Source organism: Oncorhynchus clarkii, unplaced genomic scaffold (assembly GCF_045791955.1).
Source record: "Oncorhynchus clarkii lewisi isolate Uvic-CL-2024 unplaced genomic scaffold, UVic_Ocla_1.0 unplaced_contig_570_pilon_pilon, whole genome shotgun sequence".
Classification (NCBI taxonomy): domain Eukaryota; kingdom Metazoa; phylum Chordata; class Actinopteri; order Salmoniformes; family Salmonidae; genus Oncorhynchus; species Oncorhynchus clarkii.
The window spans coordinates 157,441-181,756 of NW_027260842.1; the positions used below are offsets into that span (position 1 = coordinate 157,441).

The window sequence follows — 24,316 nt, forward strand, 5'->3', positions numbered from 1 at the left end:
GGAGTGTAGTGGTGTAGTGGTGTAGGGTAGTGGTGTAGTGTAGTGGTGTATTGTAGAGGTGTAGTCTATTGGTGTAGTGTAGTGGTGTAGTGTAGTGGTGTAGTGTAGTGTAGTGTAGTGGTGTAGTGGTGTAGTGTAGTGTAGTGGTGTAGTGGTGTAGTGTAGTGGTGTAGTGTAGGGGTGTAGTCTAGTGTTGTAGTGTAGTGGTGTAGTGTATTGGTGTAGTGTAGTGGTGTAGTGTAGTGTAGTGGTATAGTGTAGTGGTGTAGTGTAGTGGTGTAGTGTAGTGGTGTAGTGTAGTGGTGTAGTGTAGTGTAGTGGTGTAGTGTAGTGGTGTAGTGTAGTGGTGTAGTGTAGTGGTGTAGTTTAGTGGTGTAGTGGTGTAGTGTAGTGGTGTAGTTTAGTGGTGTAGTGGTGTAGTGTAGTGGTGTAGTTTAGTGGTGTAGTGGTGTAGTGGTGTAGTGTAGTGGCGTAGTGGTGTAGTGTAGTGGTGTAGTGTAGTGGTATAGTGTAGTGGTGTAGTGTGGTGTAGTGGTGTAGTGTAGTGGTGTAGTGTAGTGGCGTAGTGGTGTAGTGGTGTGGTGTAGTGGTGTAGTGTAGTGGTGTGGTGTAGTTTAGTGGTGTAGTGTGGTGTAGTTTAGTGGTGTAGTGGTGTAGTGTAGTGGTGTAGTGTAGTGGTGTATTGTAGTGGTGTAGTCTATTGGTGTAGTGTAGTGGTGTAGTGTAGTGGTGTAGTGTAGTGGTGTAGTGTAGTGGTGTAGTGTAGTGTAGTGGTGTAGTGTAGTGGTGTAGTGTAGTGTAGTGGTGTAGTGTAGTGGTGTAGTGTAGTGTAGTGGTGTAGTGTAGTGGTGTGGTGTAGTTTAGTGGTGTAGTGTGGTGTAGTTTAGTGGTGTAGTGGTGTAGTGTAGTGGTGTAGTGTAGTGGTGTAGTGTAGTGGTGTATTGTAGTGGTGTAGTCTATTGGTGTAGTGTAGTGGTGTAGTGTAGTGGTGTAGTGTAGTGTAGTGGTGTAGTGTAGTGGTGTGGTGTAGTTTAGTGGTGTAGTGTGGTGTAGTTTAGTGGTGTAGTGGTGTAGTGTAGTGGCGAGGAGCGTAGAGGTGTAGTGGTGTAGTGTGGTGTAGTTTAGTGGTGTAGTTTAGTGGTGTAGTTTAGTGGTGTAGTTTAGTGGTGTAGTGTGGTGTAGTGTAGTGGTGTAGTGTAGTGGTGTAGTGTAGTGGTGTAGTGTGGTGTAGTGGTGTAGTGTAGTGGTGTAGTTTAGTGGTGTAGTGGTGTAGTGTAGTGGCGTAGTGGTGTAGTGTATTAGTGTAGTGTAGTGTAATGGTGTAGTGTAGTGGTGTAGTGTAGTGGTGTAGTGTAGGGGTGTAGTCTAGTGTTGTAGTGTAGTGGTGTAGTGGTGTAGTGTAGTGGTGTAGTGTAGTGGTGTAGTGTAGGGGTGTAGTCTAGTGTTGTGTTCCCCAGCAGGGCTGGGCTCTGGGACACTGATAAGCACAGCAAACAGAATGGGCCTTGACACCCTTTAAAGCAGGAAGAGTCACAGAACACCTGCAACATGTAGGTAACTAACATCAAACAGACCACAACTGGGTTCAAATACTATTAGAAATCATTTTATATACTTTAGCTGTACTTTATTGAACTTGTAATGGAACCAATAAAAATGTCCCAAAAGTGCAAACCTGGCACTCAAGGCAGGCTAAAGCAAACACTCAATGTATTTGAAAGATTTCAAATGTATAATATTTGAACTCAGGTTTGATAGAGAGAAACAGCTTTAAACTCTGAGGGCGAGAGCAAGAGAGGATGAAGTCAAAGCAGAAGTTCAAAAGGGAGCACAGGAGACGAGGAGTGGAAAGGAGGGATGGAAATGAAGAAAGAATAAAAATGTTGAATTACATTTCTTATTTCAGCAGATGATTTCCAGACGGTCCAGATCTGGCCCAAGTTCTAGAATCTGTCCAGCTTCATGGTCTCTGGCACACAGTGACCCCCAGATACACACACACACACGCACGCACGCACGCACGCACGCACGCACGCACGCACACACACACACACACACACACACACACACACACACACACACACACACACACACACACACACACACACACACACACACACACACACACACACACACACACACACACACACACTAACCCTCACCATTTAGCAGAAAATCTGGGACCAAATCAAAATGAAAATACTTCACAGCTGCACCAACTTCAAACAGGGACCCCCTTCACTTCCCCTCTCCCCCCTCCATCCCCCTCATCCCTCTCTCACGTAATCCACAGGACGCCTCACACACACATTAATCACACTGACTGTATGGCCGTCAACTCGTCCCTTTATTTATGAAACACCCCGCAACCAGGTCCCACACGAGGACAGGCCCCGGCTAGTAGCTACTGCCTCCGTCCTGACTGACTGTCTGATGAATGAGGGAAAGGAAGTGTGTGTGCGTGTGCGTGTGTGTGTGTGTGTGTGTGTGTGTGTGTGTGTGTGTGTGTGTGTGTGTGTGTGTGTGGAGGTCAAAAGGTCAGAGGAGGCTCCTTAAAGTCAGGGTCAGTAGAGACGTGTGGATCCTGCACCTATATCCTCCTGACCCTCTGTGGCCTCCAGCTTTGATCCAACAGGCATCAACACTTCATTACTCTGTGGCCTCTCTTCCCCTCGGCTCCCCTCAGTAGCACTCTCATCTCTCTACTGCTGCTGCCTCAACACTAATGGTCTTGTCCCAGGCAGCGCGTTAGGGGAGAACACACGGCACAGAGGAGCAACACACGCACACACAGGCAGACAGGCGCAAGCATGTGCACACAGGTGCACGCACGCACACACACACACACAGTAAACGGGAATACTTGTTACACACACTCCCACAGAGACTGAGCCAGCCAGGCAGATGAGGTAACCCTCTCCTACTCCTAGTATTTCTGATTGCTGGTCCATTACTCCCCAATGTCCTACTAGACTAGTGTTCTATGTGGTCTCTTTTGTTGGAAGGGTTATCTGTCTGAAGAGGACCCTCCCCAGAACGACCCCCCCCTTTTGAATTGTCAGAGAGAAGCCGACATCCTCCCCAGTCCTAGTGTCGTTGCCTAGCTGACGTTGCTCCAATGTCTGGGATATCCAAGACTAGTTAGTGGTCAAACTAAAACTAAAAGAGGGAAGTGACAGCTCTATTCTCTGTCAGTCTGACTGACTGTTGTTTAGCCTGTGGGAGAACACACACACAGTCCTCACTAGACCCTCTTGTCCTCAGAGCAGGGCCTGCTTCCCAGAACCCCCTGTTGTTTTACAGATGACTGTATCTAACCAGCAGGCCCGGGCAAGCAGCACTGACGAACCTATCAGAACCTTGTAATGCAACGCAGTGCACCACAGCTCATCACCACAGCTGGGACCTTGAATACACACACTCACACAGGAGGAGATGGAAAAAGATGGGAAAGATGGAGCAGAGAAAGGAGAGGGGTTGAGGTGGGGAATAAAAAGATAGAGAGAAAGTGATATAGACTAGAGAAAAAGGGATATAGAGAGAAATGGATATAAAGAGAGAGCGAGAGAGAGAGAGAGAGAGTGAGCGAGACAGAGAGAGGGAAGAGAGAGGGGGGTAGAGAGAGAGCGAGAGAGGGGGAGAGAGGGAGGGAAGAATGGGGAGAGAGAGAGGGAGGGGGACGGAGAGGGGAGTGAGAGAGAGAGAGTGGGTGCAGGGGAGAGAAACGGAGAGAAGGCGAGGGGAAAGGAAGGAGAGGGAGAGGCAGAGAGGGAGGGAAGGAGAGGGGGAGGAAAGGAGGGGGAGGGAAGGAGAGGGAGAGGGAGAGAGAGAGAGAGAGAGAGAGAGAGGGAGGGACAGAGAGGGGAGTGAGGGAGAGAGAGAGAGAGAGAGAGAGAGAGAGAGAGAGAGAGAGGGAGGGACAGAGAGGGGAGTGAGGGAGAGAGAGAGAGAGAGAGAGAGAGAGAGGGAGGGAGGGGCGGAGAGGGGAGTGAGAGAGAGAGAGAGAGAGAGATAGAGAGAGAGGGAGGGACAGAGAGGGGAGTGAGGGAGAGAGAGAGAGAGAGAGAGAGAGGGAGGGACAGAGAGGGGAGTGGGGTAGAGATAGAGAGAGAGAGAGAGGGAGAGAGAGAGAGAGAGAGGGAGGGAAGGACGGAGAGGGGAGTGAGAGAGAGAGAGAGAGAGAGAGAGAGAGAGAGAGAGGGAGGGACAGAGAGGGGAGTGAGGGAGAGAGTGAGAGAGAGAGGGAGGGACAGAGAGGAGAGTGAGGGAGAGAGAGAGAGAGAGAGAGGGGGAGGGACAGAGAGGGGAGTGAGGGAGAGAGAGAGAGAGAGAGGAGAGAGAGAGAGAGAGAGAGAGAGGGAGGGAGGGACGGAGAGGGGAGTGAGGGGAGAGAGAGAGAGAGAGAGAGAGAGAGAGAGAGAGAGAGAGAGAGAGAGAGAGAGAGAGAGAGAGAGAGAGAGAGAGAGAGAGAGAGAAAGAGAGAAAGAGAGAGGGAGGGACAGAGAGGGGAGTGAGGGAGAGAGAGAGAGAGAGAGAGAGAGAGAGAGAGAGAGAGAGAGAGAGAGAGAGAGAGAGAGAGAGAGAGGGAGGGACGGAGAGGGGAGTGAGGGAGAAGGATAAATAAGGGGAGAGTTAAGGTAATGCTACGATGATGGAGCTGACTACTTAAACAGTCTCTGTATTTTTATTTATCTCATTCTATCTTTCTCTGTTATTCCTCATCACCTCTTCTCTCTCTCTTTTTCTCATTCATTATCCCCTCTCTGTTTCTCTTCTTCTCTCATTCCCCACTCCCCCACTTTCTCTCTCTCTCTAATTCCTTTAATCCTTTGTTGACATGTCTGACCATTGACCATCATCTACAGCAGTTATACAATCACTGCCAGAGCCAGATCCTAATATAGCCCACAGTACCATGGAGGGCTATTAGGCCGACTCCCCCTCTCATTGTCACACACACACTGTCTGGCTTATCAGTAATGGACCAAAGCACTGGAAAGAAAGAGAGAGAGAGACTAGATCTGCCACGATCCCCCCAGGCCAAGTCTATTTAAAGTTAGACTTTTTGATGACTTGGCCAGTGAATAAACCAGGCTTGTACAGCAGCAGGCCGACACAGACTCTTTACTGAGAGAAACGTACAGCAGCAGGGCGACACAGACTCTTTACTGAGAGAAACGTACAGCAGCAGGCCGACACAGACTCTTTACTGAGAGAAACGTACAGCAGCAGGCCGACACAGACTCTTTACTGAGAGAAACGTACAGCAGCAGGCCGACACAGACTCTTTACTGAGAGAAACGTACAGCAGCAGGGCGACACAGACTCTTTACTGAGAGAAACGTACAGCAGCAGGCCGACACAGACTCTTTACTGAGAGAAACGTACAGCAGCAGGCCGACACAGACTCTTTACTGAGAGAAACGTACAGCAGCAGGCCGACACAGACTCTTTACTGAGAGAAACGTACAGCAGCAGGGCGACACAGACTCTTTACTGAGAGAAACGTACAGCAGCAGGCCGACACAGACTCTTTACTGAGAGAAACGTACAGCAGCAGGCCGACACAGACTCTTTACTGAGAGAAACGTGCAGCAGCAGGGCGACACAGACTCTTTACTGAGAGAAACGTACAGCAGCAGGCCGACACAGACTCTTTACTGAGAGAAACGTACAGCAGCAGGGCGACACAGACTCTTTACTGAGAGAAACGTACAGCAGCAGGCCGACACAGACTCTTTACTGAGAGAAACGTACAGCAGCAGGCCGACACAGACTCTTTACTGAGAGAAGCGTACAGCAGCAGGCCGACACAGACTCTTTACTGAGAGAAACGTACAGCAGCAGGCCGACACAGACTCTTTACTGAGAGAAACGTACAGCAGCAGGCCGACACAGACTCTTTACTGAGAGAAATGGAAGGAGAACGAAAAGGGAAAAATAAATAAAGTGCATTTAGCTCCAATACTGAAATACATCACGGCACAAGGTGGAAAGAAACACACAATGCGTTCTTTTCCCATCCCTCCAACCCTCCATCCCTCACATCTAGCACAAGGAAAACATCTTGGGCTGGCGAGACCTAGAGTTAGAGAGAGAGGACCCCATTCAGCTCTATTCCTAAAGACGGGAAAGAAAACATTTGGCAGGAGGAGACAATGTTCTTCACACCAAATATCCTGAATGTCTGCTGACTGGAGTCACCCCCGTCGGTTGACCTTTACCGGGATAGAGCCTCTCTCTCTCAGCTCCCTCCCTGGTCCAACACGGAAAACCTCCCCACAAAACCGCCGCCCACGGCTGGCTCCAGGGTTCCCCCTGCTCCCTGTCCCTGTGTTGTGTGAAGAAAGGGATCCAAGGGGGTCAGGAGGGGGACACGGAGGGCGACCACAAGAGAGGGCATTCTGAGACACTGTCCCAGACCCAACCCTCTGTCCATATTCTGCTCTTTCTCCACACCAGTCCTCATAACCCTCTCACTGAAAGCATAGCTTAACATTGTAGTGTTTTCCCCCTGGGCTTCTTTTAAGGAGTGGACAGACAGACAGAAGGACAGTGGGCTGTCAAGGAGACAGACAGACAAGCAAGCAGACAGGCCAGGTGAGGGCGAGACTACAGTGGAGGCCACTCAGACATCATGACTAAGCACTGCCATACCCACTGAGAGCCACAGTGGACCACTTGTTCCTCCCAGTCACTCAGTCCTCTATGGAGAACGCTAGACCACTTCTGCAACTGCACCCCAGATAGCCAATGTCCTGACACAAAATGGCCGCCTATCCCTTTGAAAGCTGACTGGCCAGTAGGGAGGGAGGGAGGGAGGGGTGGCGTCGAGGGGGCTAAAACGGAGTGTGGGAGTATACAATACATTTTGGGAGAAGGCCAAATGCCTGGTGAAGGGGGAAGGAGACATAGACAGAGGGAGGGAGGGAGGGAACATGTCCTAAGCACTTCTTTTGTACTTAATCAACCTGCATGATTTACTGTACACTTACCCAAGTGAATGGGAGGAAAGTGTGTGTGTGTGTGTGTGTGTGTGTGTGTGTGTGTGTGTGTGTGTGTGTGTGTGTGTGTGTGTGTGTGTGTGTGTGTGTGTGTGTGCGTGCGTGCGTGCTTAGGGTGATTGTGTGTGTGCGTGTGTGAAAACTGCGTTCCTCTCTCACCTTAACGGTGCGGTGGTGCCTGCGTGAGGGGTGGCAGCGCATGTTGCTGGTGTTGCAGCATCCCGTGCACCTCTTGACCTCCACGCACGGCGGCCATATCAGGAAGTTGGCAGCCGTGGGGTCCACCTGGCTGCGCGGGATCTCATAGATCACCGTCCGCGTCTTACACACCGCAGGCACCGCCTCCTCTGGAGAGAGAGAGAGAGGGGGGGGGGGGGGAGAGAAAGAGAGGTACTTAGATATACACTCAGATGCTTTTTAATGAAACCATGTAGTACAGTTAAGCAATAAAGCACGAGGGGATGCGGTATATGGCCAATATACCACGGCTAAGGACTGTTCTATATTGGAGATATACCACAAACCCCTGAGGTGCCATATTGCTGTTATAAACTGGTTACAAACGTATTTAGAACAGTACAAATAAATGTTTTGTCATACCCCTGGTATACTGTCTCATGTTTTGTGAGGACCCCAGGAAGAGTAGCTGCTGCTTTTGTAGCAGCTAATGGGGATCCTAATAAAATACGTAAAATACCACGGCTTTCGGACAATCAGCATTCAGCGCTCGTTCTACCCAGTTTATAATGGTTGTTAGATGCTGTATCATTGAACTGGCTAGAAGCAGTACATTGGTTTTCTGACCATCGGACGATACACTACTTTCAGAACGTATGCTATTCTTATCTTTTACCCCTACACACACTCAGATCTCTGAGCACCCTTAAGTATGTCATCTACATCACTGATCACTGATTCAGGATCAGCTCCTAACCACATTCAAACCCTAACCAGCACTAAAGGCTGATCCAGGAAGATTCACAAAGGAAAAGATGACAAATCCACATAAAGAGACGTGACCTATGACCTGAGGAGTTTGGGTAGTAACTGAGTGAGTGGAGACTCTAGAGAAAGACTGCTCCTTTGTTCTGCTCTAATGCACCTAGATTAGGCCAAACAGCCTTATGTCTGCATGTAGGGCTTATGATAAAGGACATGAATAATGCGCCTGTTTCTAAGGGTGCTGGCACCAGTGGAGGCTGCTGAGGGGAGGACGGCTCATAATAATGGCTGGAACGGAGCAAATGGACTGGCACCATGGAAACCATGTGTTTGATAACATTCCAGCCATTACCACGATCCCGTCCTCCCCAAGTAAGGTGCCACCAACCTCCTGTGACTGGCACGTATATTCAAACAGCAGGCAAGGCATGACCAGCCCTTCATTTGAGACGTGATGCCCTGAGAAGCCTGTGGTGTGCTCCAGAAAGAATAGAGTACCGAGTACAATATGCCACCATTATACAACGAGGCTGGTGCGCGTGCACACAGTACAGTGAGTGAGTGTTTGTTTGGATGCCAACAACATCTGCAGTACTACTCATCCTCTTGGTATGGTACATAATCTAACCAGGAAGAACCCATAGTTACAGGCTGTAACTAAGGCCCGGAGACTTCTTGTGTGAGGAGTACCTGAAGAGTGGCTTAGTGGGCTAATGCAGTCATATGGAAGACCCGGGTTCGAACCCCGTCCGTCACACATCCCTACAAGCGACACACTAGGCTCCTCTCCAGACCTCTATCAGAGGATGCCTCTACCCGCGTGGCACTCTCCCAGGTAATACAAGTCAAGGCCCGGCGAGTTGAGACATGAACACTGAATGCCTGGAATTTCCTCGCTTAAGGATACTTCTTTCTCCTCCCGACATGTGTGTCTTAGATCTACACGCCACAGCCAATCATAGGCTCCCCTAGACCGGTAACCCCTCCCTTTCCTCACCAGCGATAATCTCCCATGAATCCTAGGGTAAACGTTTGATAGATAGACGTCTTGTCTTCATTATAAGTGCCTCGGTAAACACAACCTAACATCATATCCATTCATTGTCATGCCTTGGTTCAAACGTAGCCTGTGTGTGTGAACCCTGTATTGTGTTGTAATGTGTTGTAATGTGATGATTGTGTGGCGTTGCAGACCTACCAACGCTCCTCTTGCGTCGGCTGTGTATCTGTGAGCTCTTCAGGTCTGAGTAGCCATGCTGTTGGGAGTAGTTCTTATGATGCTTCTGCATCGGCTTGGTCTCCTCGATGACCTCATTTTCCGCACCTCGTCAAAACAGAAGGCAGCCGTGTTAATGCAATGTCTCGACACACACATACGCACACACATACACAGTCGCAGACACTCACGCCCACACACACAAACACACGGACACACACAGTCGCAGAGACTCACTCATCCACACGTACACACACACACACACACACACACACACACACACACACACACACACACACACACACACACAGAGAAAGGAAGCTTACTCAACCAAGCAAGTTCACCCCAGTTTCACCACTCAAGCCTACATTAATGACACTTTACAAGCCCACTAGAGCTTAATTGGAGGTGAATTACATTGTGGTACAAGTGGCTAGTGTGGTCCTCACCTAAAGACTACGTCATTTCCTCCATTGATGTTTTATGGAGCCTGCTTCTACACAACAAACATTCCTAGTCACCGGCTTAATGAGTTAAATGTACCGCCTTTATTGGCTTGGCAGACAGTTGATGATGTCATACCTCGACAATAATCACCATCATCATCGTTGTTCGGCTGCAAAACAGTCAACCACAAGCCTCCTCCAGTAGGGGTTACAGCAAACATGATCTAGATAGTGTGTTTCAAACCATGCCATAGACCTTAATGTACACACTAAACATGATCTAGATAGTGTGTTTCAAACCATGCCATAGACCTTAATATACACACTAAACATGATCTAGATAGTGTGTTTCAAACCATGCCATAGACCTTAATATACACACTAAAACGAAATGCTTCTAAATAGTGCCAAATAGGGTTATTTGGCTTGTTCTTCAAACGGTACTACAAAGAACATTTAAGATTGATGCAGGTTCTTTATAGAACCATAGCAGATCCCTTGATCCCAGATCACACAGGTGATATCAACTGGAATGACACTCACTCACGGTTGTACAAAATGAGCTTTGATCAAACCATGCCCCGAAATATTCTAATGAGCCACCACCCCTACATTTTAATTATCACTAACAGAGAAACCCTTTTCTGAACTGCAAAGAACCATCGAAGGGCTCAATGGGTTCATTGAGTCCTTGTGGTTCCGCATAGAACCATCACTCTTCCAAAAGAACCTTTAGGGAAGCCTCTTTTCTTAGTGTGTAATTACATGCTCAGTCTTATTCACCCATTACTAAACACAGTGGGAGGAGGGGGAGACTTTCACAGAAGGAATGCAGCGGCTACAGTTGAGTCACACACGTGGCCATCTTGTAATGTAAACCAAGGTGGTCGTTTCACAGGTGGTCATCAACCCCCATCAGCCAAGTAGTCTAATTAGTGGTTTTACGTCACTATTTATAGGAAATGTTTGCTTAAATGTTGACTTTTGGCAGAAAGTGTACAATTACGTTGAGTGCAATTATGTTTAGTCATGGTGCCACAGTACAGTGCAGGGCTGTTAGCTAACTGAATGCTAACAGTTTACTGTAGCTTGCTCACCTTATTACAGTCATGGTGCCACAGTACAGTGCAGGGCTGTTAGCTAACTGAATGCTAACAGTTTACTGTAGCTAGCTCACCTTATTACAGTCATGGTGCCACAGTACAGTGCAGGGCTGTTAGCTAACTGAACGCTAACAGTTTACTGTAGCTAGCTCACCTTATTACAGTCATGGTGCCATAGTACAGTGCAGGGCTGTTAGCTAACTGAACGCTAACAGTTTACTGTAGCTTGCTCACCTTATTACAGTCATGGTCATCTGATAATCCCAGCTTGTTTTGGTCCCCACCCAGAGTATGCATTTTATTATAGGATCTGGTGCCAAAGTAACACACACTCATGGTACAGACCGCAAACACACACACACACTCATGACTGGCGTGCACACACACACACACACACACACACACACACACACACACTCATGACTGGCGTGCACGCACACACACAGCAGTAAAACGATAAAGGGCTGTTCAGTGGATCAGGGAACAGAGGCTGGACTGTCCAGAAGCTTTCTGAGACACTGTTTACAGATCAGGTGGGTCCTCTCTCTGGTAGCCCACCTGTTCAAGGGACACAACCTCATACCTGTTCACATATACTGAACACACACACACAACGGAAACCTAAACACACACACATCAGAACTCAACTCACTATGCTCATAACAACGTAAAGCCCAGAGTCAACCATTAGACAAAGCCTTCAGGTAAACACAAGGACTTCACTTACAGCTCCTTTGTGCTATAGATGAGACGTTTGAAAGGCTTTTCTTCTCCTGTACAAGGTCTATATAAACCTCTGTTTGCTTATTTATTTACATCTGTATGTTGCATTTCGAGGCCTTGTCAAGCCTAAACATTGCCCAGGCAGTGGGAAGAGAGAGAGAGCGGGCCTTTGCTTCAGCCAGCTAGTCAGTCATTTACATTCGAGTCATTTAGCAGACCCTCTTATCCAGAGCAACCACAGGAGCAAATAGGGTTAAATGTCTTGCTCAAGGGCACATTGACAGATTTTTTTCACCTAGTCGGCTCTGGGATTTGAACCAGCTATCTTTTGCTTATAACAGCTAGGGTACCTACCGTCCCAGTCAGACAGCTGTGACCCAGAAAATATTTCCCTCCCTAGAGGAAGTGATTAATGTTTACCTGCTCTGCTTGGGTAGCACAGTCTCCCTGCCGTTTAGCCCAACACAAAACCTATAGGTATCACTGTGTCAAGTAGGCTCATGTACACTAAGGCACACAAACACACACGCTAAAACACGCATGCACGCATACACGGACACACACACATATGCACTCAGTCAGACACACAAACATGCACGCATGGACACGCAGGACGTGCAAGCACACATTCAGACACGCACACTAACACACACACACACTCTGTCCTGTCTGCCCTCCTGTCAGTGAAACAGGTTGTGACAGCTGCCTGATGTCTCCACCTAACAACCTTTTAATGCGTTGGGTCACTGACAGAACTCCCAGCCTGCTTCTCTTTCTGTCTCTCTCTCACTCGCCCCTTAACCTTTCTCCGTTTACCCTTCTCTCTTCCTCCATCCCTCCTTCTCTTGCTCTCCCTCTGTTTATCTCTCTCTACCTTTCCCCGTCTCTCTCTCTCCCTTTTTATCTCTCTACCCCCTACCTCTCTACCTCTCAACCCCCCTTAATTTCTCTCTATCTAGTCTTCCCCTTTCTCTCTCTAGGTGGGAAGGGAGGGAAGGAGAGGGGGAGGCAGGCAGGGAGGGAAGGAGTGAAGGAGAGGGGGAGGCAGGGAGGGAGGGAGTGAAAGAGAGGGGGAGGCAGGCAGGTTGGTAGGGAGGGAAGAAAGGAAGGATAGGGGGAAGGAGGGAGGGAGTGAAGGAAGGATGGGGGACGCAAGCAAGGAGGGAGGGAAGGAGAGGGGGAGGCAGGCAGGGAGGGAAGGAGAGGGGGAGGCAGGCAGGGAGGGGGGGAGTGAAGGAGAGGGGGAGGCAGGCAGGTTGGGAGGGAGGAAAGGAAGGATAGGGGGAGGCAGGCAAGGAGGGAGGGAGGGAGGGAGGGAGGGAGGGAGGGAGGGAGGGAGGGAGGGAGGGAGGGAGGGAGGGAGGGAGGGGAAGGCAGGCAGGCAGGCAGAGAAGAAGGAAGACAAGCAGGGAGGGCGTCACGGCAATGGACACTGGGAGGAGACAGGCCATGTCAGAGTGGCTGGAGAGAGAAAAGGAGACGCCATATAAAGGAGTCCTTTATGGACTGACTACTGCTTTTTCAGCATCACAAAAGACCTTTCTGTTGTTTTCCTTTCTACATGAAGAAAGCAGGCTGGGAGAGAAAGAGAGATGGAGGGGGAAGGGAGGGAGATGGATGGACATAGTGATTAGAGCGAGAGAGGGAGAAGGATAGACAGAGACAGGGGAGAAGAGAGAAACGGATATGGATAGACAGAGAGAGAGGCAAGCATGAAGACACAGAAGCAGACTGAATGAGCAAGAGAGAGAAAGAAAAAAGAAAGGAGCGAGAGGAAGAGAAAGACAGTAAACAAGACAGACAGAGAAAGATATAATGCTACCTCTGTAAGGAACACCCCTCCTCCTCTCTCCTGTCTACTCCAGGTAAGGTTTAGGTAAAGGCTTGTTGGTAATGACACGCCTGCTGCCTGCAGCAGCCTTCTCAGTCTCCAGCCATGAATCACACTGCCTCTGATGACTCCTAAATTACTCCCTCTATTAGCTAGGAGACTGACTCTCTCTCTCTCTCTCTCTGCGTCTCTCTCTCTTACTCTCTGTCTCTCTCTCTCTCTGTGTCTCTCTCTCTCTCTGTGTCTCTCTCTGTGTCTCTCTCTCTCTCTGTCTCTCTCTCTCTCTGTGTCTCTCTCTCTCTCTGTGTCTCTCTCTCTATGTTTGACTCCCCCTTTCACTGTCAGCATGCTACCTGCTGACACAACACTTCTGGACCTGTTTTCATAAAGTATCTCAGAGTAGGATCAGTATCAGTGTTGCCTTTCCTACTCTGAGACATCTTATGAATACAGGCCCTGTGTCACGACTTCCACCGAAGTCAGTCCCTCTCCTTGTTCGTGCGGCATTCGGCGGTCGGCATCGCCGGCATTCTAGCCATCGCCGATCCACCTTTCATTTTCCATTTGTTTTGTCTTGTCTTCCCACACACCCGGTTCCAATTCCATAATTACATGTTGTGTATTTAACCCTCTGTTCCCACACATGTCCTTGTCTGGAATTGTTTATTGTAAGTGTATGTGCACGTTATGTCTGGCGCACCAAGGGGTTCTGTCTCATTGTATCTATTGTTTTTGTTCACTGTGATTTTTATTATGAAACTGCACCGTTGTAACACCGTCTGCTCTCCTGCGCCTGACTTCTCTGCCTCCAGTAGGCACTCCTCACACCCTGGTCATGGACAAATGGAAATGGTTCTTCCTGTGAGATAGTGTATCAGCCCACTGAGCACAGGCGTCAGTTCAATGTCTAGTTTTAATTTACATTGGGTTGAGTTGTCAACTAACGTGAATTCAATGTAAAATCAACCCCCTAAAAAATCACCTCATTGGATTTAGATCAAAAGTTAGGTGGAAAAAATACAACATTTCCTTACGTTGATTACTTTTTTGTAATCCAACCAGATTTCCACATTGATTCAACATCATTACATTATTTTTTTTGGTTGAAATGAAGTGGAAACAATGTTGATTCAACCAGTTTTTCCCCAGTGGGAGTATTTTGTCTTAACGGGCATGTGGCTGTGGGTGAATCTGGATCATCGGAGTAGGAATGCTGATCTAGAATCAGGTCCCCCATGTCCATATAATCTTATTAAAAGGCAAAGACTGATCCTAGATCAGAACTCTGAGAAGCTTTGAGAATACAGGCCCTGAACTGTTGCCAACGGTAGGTAAACAGGCAGAGCAGAGCTGTAGGTTCAGGTTGTTGTTGCACAACCTTTCCCTGTAGAGTGAAGTGCAGCCAGGAATACAGGCTACAGATACTCCACCTCTCCACCTCAGGCCTCATGTCAGGAGTCAGGTTCCCCTTTCTGTCAGTCCTTCAGTATAGACAGATAAGAACAGGCCAGACCAAGAGGCTGGGGAAGATGAGAGGAGAAGGGGAGAGGAGACTGGCTCCAGGGGGGACAGGGGGGCGAGACTTCAGCAGGTCATCTCAGCTGTCACCCTGTCTGAAGAGACCATCGCCTTGCTGACTGCTCTTCACTGACTCCCTGACACACACACACACACACACACAATCACCCTCCCGTCCACCATGGACCTCCTACATGCCCCTGGGGCTGCTCTCAACACTGCAGGCTCTCGACACTGCAGGCTCTCGACACTGCAGGCTCTCGACACTGCAGGATCTCGACACTGCAGGCTCTCGACACTGCAGACTCTCGACACTGCAGACTCTCGACACTGCAGGCTCTCGACACTGCAGGCTCTCGACACTGCAGGCTCTCGACACTGCAGGCTCTCGACACTGCAGGCTCTCGACACTGCAGACTCTCGACACTGCAGACTCTCGACACTGCAGACTCTCATCACTGCAGACTCTCATCACTGCAGACTCTCATCACTGCAGACTCTCATCACTGCACAGACCCATATAAAACACACGCCAAGACCAGATAAGCCCTGAAGGTCTCCTTCTAAATGACACTGACACATCCCTCCCTTCTCCCAAAGTTGAAGAGGGTGAGAACTCATATCTGTCAACAAGGTATAAGAGTTCAAGAAGTGGCTAGGGGTTAAGGGTTTAGGATGCAATGGTTGCAACATATGCCATGGGACAAACAGACATAGATAACTGACAGTTCTCTCTCTCTCTCCCTCTCTCTCTCTCTCTCTCTCCATCTCTCTCTCTCACCCCCCTCTACTTTCTGACAGGCAGGACCCAGTCCCTTGTACAGTCCCCCTCTCCTGTAACTAGCTTTACTGTCCTGCCGTTCACAACAAAAGCTCTGAAAATACACCTCTGGGTCTTTCAATGGCCTGCCTGGCAGCCTACTGGCCCATCAGGCAGTATGTTGGCCTCCAGACAGATGTATGTACTGGTAGTAATAATCAGGCAGTCTGTTGGTCTCCAGGCAGATGTATGTACTGGTAGTAATAATCAGGCAGTCTGTTGGCCTCCAGACAGATGTATGTACTGGTAGTAATAATCAGGCAGTCTGTTGGTCTCCAGGCAGATGTATGTACTGGTAGTAATAATCAGGCAGTCTGTTGGTCTCCAGGCAGATGTTTGTACTGGTAGTAATAATCAGGCAGTATGTTGGCCTCCAGGCAGATGTATGTACTGGTAATAATAATCAGGCAGTCTGTTGGCCTCCAGACAGATGTATGTACTGGTAGTAATAATCAGGCAGTCTGTTGGTCTCCAGGCAGATGTATGTACTGGTAGTAATAATCAGGCAGTCTGTTGGCCTCCAGGCAGATGTATGTACTGGTAGTAATAATCAGGCAGTCTGTTGGCCTCCAGGCAGATGTATGTACTGGTAATAATAATCAGGCAGTCTGTTGGCCTCCAGGCAGATGTATGTACTGGTAGTAATAATCAGGCAGTCTGTTGGCCTCCAGGCAGATGTATGTACTGGTAGTAATAATCAGGCAGTCTGTTGGCCTCCAGGCAGATGTATGTACTGGTAGTAATAATCAGGCAGTCTGTTGGCCTCCAGGCAGATGTATGTACTGGTAGTAATAATCAGGCAGGTAACAGAACACATTCCACTGTTTGAAGGGAGGCATTTCAATTAAATTATAAACACATCCTCTCATGCTAAGGCTAGCTGCTAGAACCAGCCCTACTGAGACCTATTTCAGACTCCACTCAGTCCAACCGATATGATGACGAGCTGAATTGTGGAGGAAAAGTCCTTTCATAATGTAGGCCTGCTATATTCCACATGTGCTGTGTTTGTGTGTTGTGATAATCTAAGGAAATGTTATTGCTATGTTGATCTGATAGGAGACACAAGACAAGTTTAACCATTGGTGATTCAATAAAGTTAACTGAATTTGCCAATAGGAAATGTGGATAAAACAAACAGACAACATCAGTAATAACATACATGCAACTATGTCTAATGATAAAATGACCAATGACATAGGCCTGTACAGTGCCTTGCGAAAGTATTCGGCCCCCTTGAACTTTGCGACCTTTTGCCACATTTCAGGCTTCAAACATAAAGATATAAAACTGTATTTTTTTGTGAAGAATCAACAACAAGTGGGACACAATCATGAAGTGGAACGACATTTATTGGATATTTCAAACTTTTTTAACAAATCAAAAACTGAAAAATTGGGCGTGCAAAATTATTCAGCCCCTTTACTTTCAGTGCAGCAAACTCTCTCCAGAAGTTCAGTGAGGATCTCTGAATGATCCAATGTTGACCTAAATGACTAATGATGATAAATACAATCTACCTGTGTGTAATCAAGTCTCCGTATAAATGCACCTGCACTGTGATAGTCTCAGAGGTCCGTTAAAAGCGCAGAGAGCATCATGAAGAACAAGGAACACACCAGGCAGGTCTGAGATACTGTTGTGAAGAAGTTTAAAGCCGGATTTGGATACAAAAAGATTTCCCAAGCTTTAAACATCCCAAGGAGCACTGTGCAAGCGATAATATTGAAATGGAAGGAGTATCAGACCACTGCAAATCTGCCAAGACCTGGCCGTCCCTCTAAACTTTCAGCTCATACAAGGAGAAGACTGATCAGAGATGCAGCCAAGAGGCCCATGATCACTCTGGATGAACTGCAGAGATCTACAGCTGAGGTGGATCTACAGCTGTCCATAGGACAACAATCAGTCGTATATTGCACAAATCTGGCCTTTATGGAAGAGTGGCAAGAAGAAAGCCATTTCTTAAAGATATCCATAAAAAGTGTTGTTTAAAGTTTGCCACAAGCCACCTGGGAGACAATGCAAAACGTTATGTTTGGCGTAAAAGCAACACAGCTGAACACACCATCCCCACTGTCAAACATGGTGGTGGCAGCATCATGGTTTGGGCCTGCTTTTCTTCAGCAGGGACAGGGAAGATGGTTAAAATTGATGGGAAGATGGGTGGAGCCAAATACAGGACCATTCTGGAAGAAAACCTGATGGAGTCTGCAAAAGACCTGAGACTGGGACAGAGATTTGTCTTCCAACAAGACAATGATCCAAAACATAAAGCAAAATCTACAATGGAATGGTTCAAAAATAAACATATCCAGGTGTTAGAATGGCCAAGTCAAAGTCCAGACCTGAATCCAATCGAGAATCTGTGGAAAGAACTGAAAACTGCTGTTCACAAATGCTCTCCATCCAACCTCACTGAGCTCAAGCTGTTTTGCAAGGAGGAATGGGAAAAAATGTCAGTCTCTCGATGTGCAAAACTGATAGAGACATACCCCAAGCGACTTACAGCTGTAATCGCAGCAAAAGGTGGCGCTACAAAGTATTAACTTAATGGGGCTGAATAATTTTGCACGCCCAATTTTTCAGTGTTTGATTTGTTAAAAAAGTTTGAAATATCCAATAAATGTCGTTCCACTTCATGATTGTGTCCCACTTGTTGTTGATTCTTCACAAAAAAATACAGTTTTATATCTTTATGTTTGAAGCCTGAAATGTGGCAAAAGGTCGCAAAGTTCAAGGGGGCCGAATACTTTCGCAAGGCACTGTATCTGTACCCCAACATAGGTGTGAGTGATGTAATGAACCCTGTATATAAGTCAAACCAAAGAAAAGCCCATTGGCTATTTAATTAGTGAATAGGAGCAAATGTTTCTTGGAGCAACAGTGCCAACATGAATCATATGGTTAATAGTAATCATAGTTGGTATATGAGCTAGACCTTCCATTACCAACACAGGTGTTTAAAAAGCCAATTATATAATTATCCATTTCCATCCACAAGACAGACTTGGGGAAAGCCCAGATTTGATATATGGCGGATGGCCTGTGTAAATAGAGGCTCATGTGAACTCAAACAGTTTGTGCCAGCGCACCCTTGTAACCGAATCTCCCCTTCAAAAGAGCCAGAGACAGACAGCTAGATTGCTCTCGACAAGAGACAACCACCTCCAAGGAACATGACTGCGGCAGAAAAGCTGTGCTCGCTGCACCCTGTGCGCCGCATGCGCCTATCCGTTTACAGCCACCGTTCAACGCGCCGCATGTCCCTATCCGTTTACAGCCACAGCACCCTGAGTACCATAACACCAGCATAGTGTGGGTGACAACTGCTAAATAGAGTCCGGGAAAATAAATACCGCGGTGAAAGTCCACCTTCTATGTCACATGTCTACACTACAGAGTCAGACGCGTCTTATCTCGCGCTGGTGTTTTCGTTATCAGTTCCCAAGTAGGATGCACCACTTTCTGTTCCAGAAAACCTGGCCTTCCCTCATCCCTGGCCTCGAGTACAAATCCGGGAGCATTTCCTCCACGAGACCCTGCCTTAACACGCTCCTGTGTCGCTGTTGTTTGTTTGTTTGTCTGTTTTCAATGAGCTAATTAAAAATACCCAAATGACTACATATAATCCCCGCCAAATGTCTCCGGGCCGAGCAGCGGGGCACAAAGCCTTTTACGCGCTCGGTGCCGAGAGCAGCTTGACCAGTCAGTCCATTCATTTCATAGCAACAGTTGTTGAAGAAGCATGCTGACTGGCTGCTGAGATCCCAAGGTAAGAATGATACGGAGAGCACCACAGGCTCCAGCAACTCCCATTTAGTGAATCAAGAGAATAACTAAAACATGCATTTGCTGCCGCTGAATCAGTAACACTATCCAATCGGGTATGCCCAAATAATGTCTGCTGCGTCTGTACGACCTTCATACATTCGGTATCATCGTTCTTTCCCCTAGTCAATTTTATGACACCGTTCTAAGTGACTTATAAATACAAGTAAACACCTTTCTGGTATCGCCCAGTGCGACAGATTGGGGTTCGAGCAAAGTTCAATGGAATGGAATCACAGTTCGTGTGCGTGAAAGTATCAAGAGACAGAATTTACCTACGGGGGCGTCTATCTCGGAGTCCAATAGCCGCTGGAGGTCGCTGATGCTGTGGATTTCGCTGTGGGACAGTCTCTCTATCAACTCCTGCGGGACTTCCTACACACACACAAAATCAAGACAAAACGATTACAATGAAGATTAAAGACACACATGGACTGTAAAAGAACGCATACATTGCGTCATTATCTATTATTGACTTATTAATGCAGGTTAATGGAGAGGAAAAATGACGCAAAGGTGTGCCCATTACAGCATGCATGTTCGGCTCTCTTGAGTCTTGTTCACAGGCCGTCCGCTACACTTGCACTTGTGACTTTTTGCGGATACTAGGTTTCTCTCTCAAGCTGGAAGGAGTGTTCGGCCTCACAGCGACAGAGCCTAGGCTATTTATATATCCCAAGTGCGGTTCCCATGAAAGCGTTTGGCTGGCTCAACCATAACGTTGTCACAGTTGGCTCGCGCATAAACAGATTTGGAACGACCGCCAAAAATAAGTCAAATATGTTTATTGGTGCAGTTACAATGCTTGTTTCTGAAAGCGTTCTATGCAATGCATTCATATGGCAAGTGGGGTGGTGCTGATATTGCAAAACATTTGTGTCGCCTTAGGGCTACAAGTTTGCTTCTTGTTTGTTCGTTTTTTAGCAGATTAAATAGCACAAAAAAAATCAAATAGGCTTTTATGACTTAATATGCACAAAGTCAGCACAAAATGGTTGAGAAAGAACATTTTAAATATAAATACAAGTAGACCTAATATGTTTGCAAAATCAAGATAACGTGTAGCCAAAATATGCTAAATCTATGCACTTTGTGACAAGTACCTTATTACTCAATTGTTAAGTCTATAAATAGTTGTGTCCCACAACTTGTAAAACAACATGCAACAATGTCGACTGCTGGCAAGCAAAGCCCCTTCTCCAGAACAAATGCGCGCTAAGGACAGCACCAGGAGCCCGAAGTCCCTAGACTACCCTCTACCCATTCGCCCCCACGCTCAACCCCGCAAAACGACCCCCCGCGCCAGCAAGAGTGTGACAGCGAGAGAGAGAGGCATGCAATGTGCCTGACTGTAGCCTGCCACCATGGATAGTCTTATTCAAACCCGTAGAAAGTGGTTGCGAAAAGCCCTTATGTCTATCATACCTCAGCAACAGCATTCAGCAGGTACGATGTACAGAGCAGGAAGTAGCAAAGTACAGGTCTCATCTCCCTTTAATTCCGATTTCCCCCAAAACAAGAAAACGTCTCCTGCTGTAGGAGCCGCAAAGTCGCTCCTGCCCGCGGATGATCAAGAACCATCCCTTGGGGAGAGGAACATGTGAGTAGTCCCGTTCAGTCGCCCGCGGTACAACTCCTAAACACTTGTTTTTCGGAACTGTGCGGATATCTGAAGTGCTTTGAAGTAGGGTAGTTGACTGCAATGTAATTCACATTCGTGCGCGTCCGCCACTCCGAGCCCTCTCTCCGTGACAGAAGTAGAGCAGACAAAAGGACATGGCTGGCTCCTTAGACGAGTTGAGCAGTAAGGCAATCCCAACAGAAGACCTTGGCAATCATTGCACTTGTTATCGAACCCCCAAGAACGAGTAACTTGTTAAGTCTTCTTCAGAGGTTGGAAAACATGTGTGACAGTTTCCCTTGTTCTCAAATATTTCGAGTACTATACCCAAAAATTATGATTTATACAATGCACATGAAAAACCATGACATTTAAATATTTCAACAACAAAAAGTGCGTCTTTTTTAAATGGTACAATCCCAGGTTTAAGTCCCGTAATGAAAACCAAAAATAGAGAGGCGGAAATAGCTCTGTAAAAAGTTGTCCGTGGGTTCTATCCAGTGAGTGCTTAGCTTGCAGTGGGGAATAGAGAGCGCGACAGGTCCGTCTCTGTGTTGGACTCTGGAGTGAATAAAGTTTCGAGCGCACTGGAGCGGCTGAATATAGTGAGCTCGAGCTGTGGGAGTTGGGTGAGCCGCGTGCCCGATGCGCCTCCCCTCGCGCTCCGGTGGTACTCTCCCATCAATTCACTAGGCCAGGGAGCTGGTTGGTTGGCGGATGATTTAAGAATATATCCTCCTGTACCTCCTACCCCCACCCATGACGTCACCTACAAAAAAACACACGTATAGACTATTGATTTTGCTACATATTAACAAACTACATCTAAAATAAAGAATTGAACATAATAAAATATATATATTTAATGATGATGAAGATGATAAAGCCCATGCCTTTGACCATCACTCATCTTCCTTATGATACACAGAGAGTAACCAACTGTTACAACACCTCTTAACAGTATCATGCATGAGTGATCCATTTAACAAACTTTTATCCAAGCCTATGTCACTCAAATCATCACATCAAATGTTATTTGTCACATGCTTAGTAAACAACAGGTGTAGGCTTAATAAGAATAGCAAAAATCACTGAAGCTGGAGACTCATATCTCCCTCTCTAACTTTAAGCACCAGCTGTCAGAGCAGCTCACAGATCACTGCACCTGTACATAGCCCATCTGTACATAGCCCATCCAAAGACCTCATCCCCATCCTTTTATTTTTTGGGGCTCCTTTGCACCCCAGTATCTCTACTTGCACATTCATTTTCTGCACATCTATTATTCCAGTGTTTAATTGCTAAATTGTAATTATTTTGCCACTATGGCCTATTTATTGCCTTACCTCCCTTATCTTACCTCATTTGTACACACTGTATGTAGACCTTTTTTCTATTGTGTTATTGACTGTGTGTTTGTTTATTCCATGTGTAACTCTGTGTTGTTGTTTGTGTCGCACTGCTTTGCTTTATCTTGGCCAGGTCGCAGTTGTAAATGAGAACTTGTTCTCAACTGGCCTACCTGGTTAAATAAAGGTGAAATTTAAAATTAAAGTAATAATAATCATGTCTGAGAGTAAGACCATTATTGAGAGTAAGACCATCAGTGTAAAGGCCCAGTGCAGTCACAAACATCATTTCCTGTGTTTTACAGTGGGGCAAAAAAGTATTTAGTCAGCCACCAATTGTGCAAGTTCTCCCACTTAAAAATATGAGAGAGGCCTGTAATTTTCATCATAGGTACACTTTAACTATGACATACAAAATGAGAAAAAAAATCCAGAAAATCACATTGTAGGATTTTTAATGAATTTATTTGCCAATTATGGTGGAAAATAAGTATTTAGTCACCTACAAACAAGCAAGATTTCTGGCTCTCACAGACCTGTAACTTCTTCTTTAAGAGGCTCCTCTGTCCTCCACTCGTTACCTGTATTAATGGCACCTGTTTGAACTTGTTATCAGTATAAAAGACACCTGTCCACAACCTCAAACAGTCACACTCCAAACTCCACTATGGCCAAGACCAAAGAGCTGTCAAAGGACACCAGAAACAAAATTGTAGACCTGCACCAGGCTGGGAAGACTGAATCTGCAATAGGTAAGCAGCTTGTTTTGAGGAAATCAACTGTGGGGGCAATTATTAGGAAATGGAAGACATACAAGACCACTGATAATCTCCCTCGATCTGGGGCTCCATGCAAGATTTCACCATTTTGGTGGGATGGAGTTTTGGCCTGCCTTGTGACATCACCATGTGATAAATGAGTTATTAGACCAATAAGAAAGAGAGTTCCAAACCTTTTTGCCAATAACAGATCATTTACAGTTTCCCCCTCCCCATTCAGACCACTCCCAGACAGTCCTAGCTAAATTCTTGCTTGAGAAAATGGAGGGGGGGCATTTTTATTGAAAACAATCACAATAAGGTACTTCATTGTTACCCAGAAATAATTTGATATTGAGATAAAGATGGCTGCATTGGACTTTTAAACAAGAGGAGGAACCCACAACCCACTGTCTGGTTAACAAGAGGAGGAACCCCCAACCCACTGTCTGGTTAACAAGAGGAGGAACCCACAACCCACTGTCTGGTTAACAAGAGGAGGAACCAACAACCCACTGTCTAGTTAACAAGAGGAGGAACCCACAACCCACTGTCTGGTTAACAAGCGGAGGAACCAACAACCCACTGTCTAGTTAACAAGAGGAGGAACCCACAACCCACTGTCTGGTTAACAAGAGACTGACTAGTCTAAACTTGCTCAGAGGAAGTCACCATTCAACTCTAGAGTAGATTAGGGTTTATTTGGGAGGTCCTGGTTGGAAAAGCCCTTGGGGGCATGGTTAAAGTCCAGGACATCCAGGACTGGACACACCACCACTGGCCACAGGTGTGGCCTCAGCCTCAATGCTTATATCAGAGAACAACTTCCCTATAGCCTGAAATACAAAGTGAACATCACTCAGTTTCCCCATGGTTTCACTACACAAGTTAAATAAACAGGGTGGCCCTTATGATCACAACTTCTTCCCGGCCTGAAATCCAAACCAAATATCTCTCTTGTTTCACATCACTGACTCAAGTGAAATAGTGGCCCCCAATTTCACGATAGATTGCATCGCAGCAAAAGGTATCAGAGCAACTTTCCGAGCCTGGAATATAAACCTAATATTGCAACCTAATATTTCACCTGAATAAGGGAAGTGAAAACAGAGAGATATGGAGAAAAAGTTAAACAGAGGGGAAAAAATAGAAAT

The 24,316-nt window shown here is 46.9% G+C and overlaps 1 protein-coding gene across 1 annotated transcript in view; it reads right to left on the reverse strand.

Moving 5' to 3' along the window:
• Positions 1–21,627, reverse strand: part of LOC139401894 (platelet-derived growth factor subunit A-like) — a 38,617-nt gene extending 16,990 nt beyond the window's left edge. Inside the window, exons 1-4 of the mRNA XM_071145898.1 lie at positions 20,860–21,627; positions 19,710–19,809; positions 9,145–9,270; positions 7,164–7,351 (exon numbers count right to left, since the gene is read on the reverse strand). Coding sequence (XP_071001999.1) covers positions 7,164–7,351; positions 9,145–9,270; positions 19,710–19,809; positions 20,860–20,922 — 477 coding nt within the window. The 5' untranslated portion in view covers positions 20,923–21,627. The remainder of the gene's footprint in view (positions 1–7,163; positions 7,352–9,144; positions 9,271–19,709; positions 19,810–20,859) is intronic.
• Between the last annotated feature and the right edge of the window lie 2,689 nt (positions 21,628–24,316).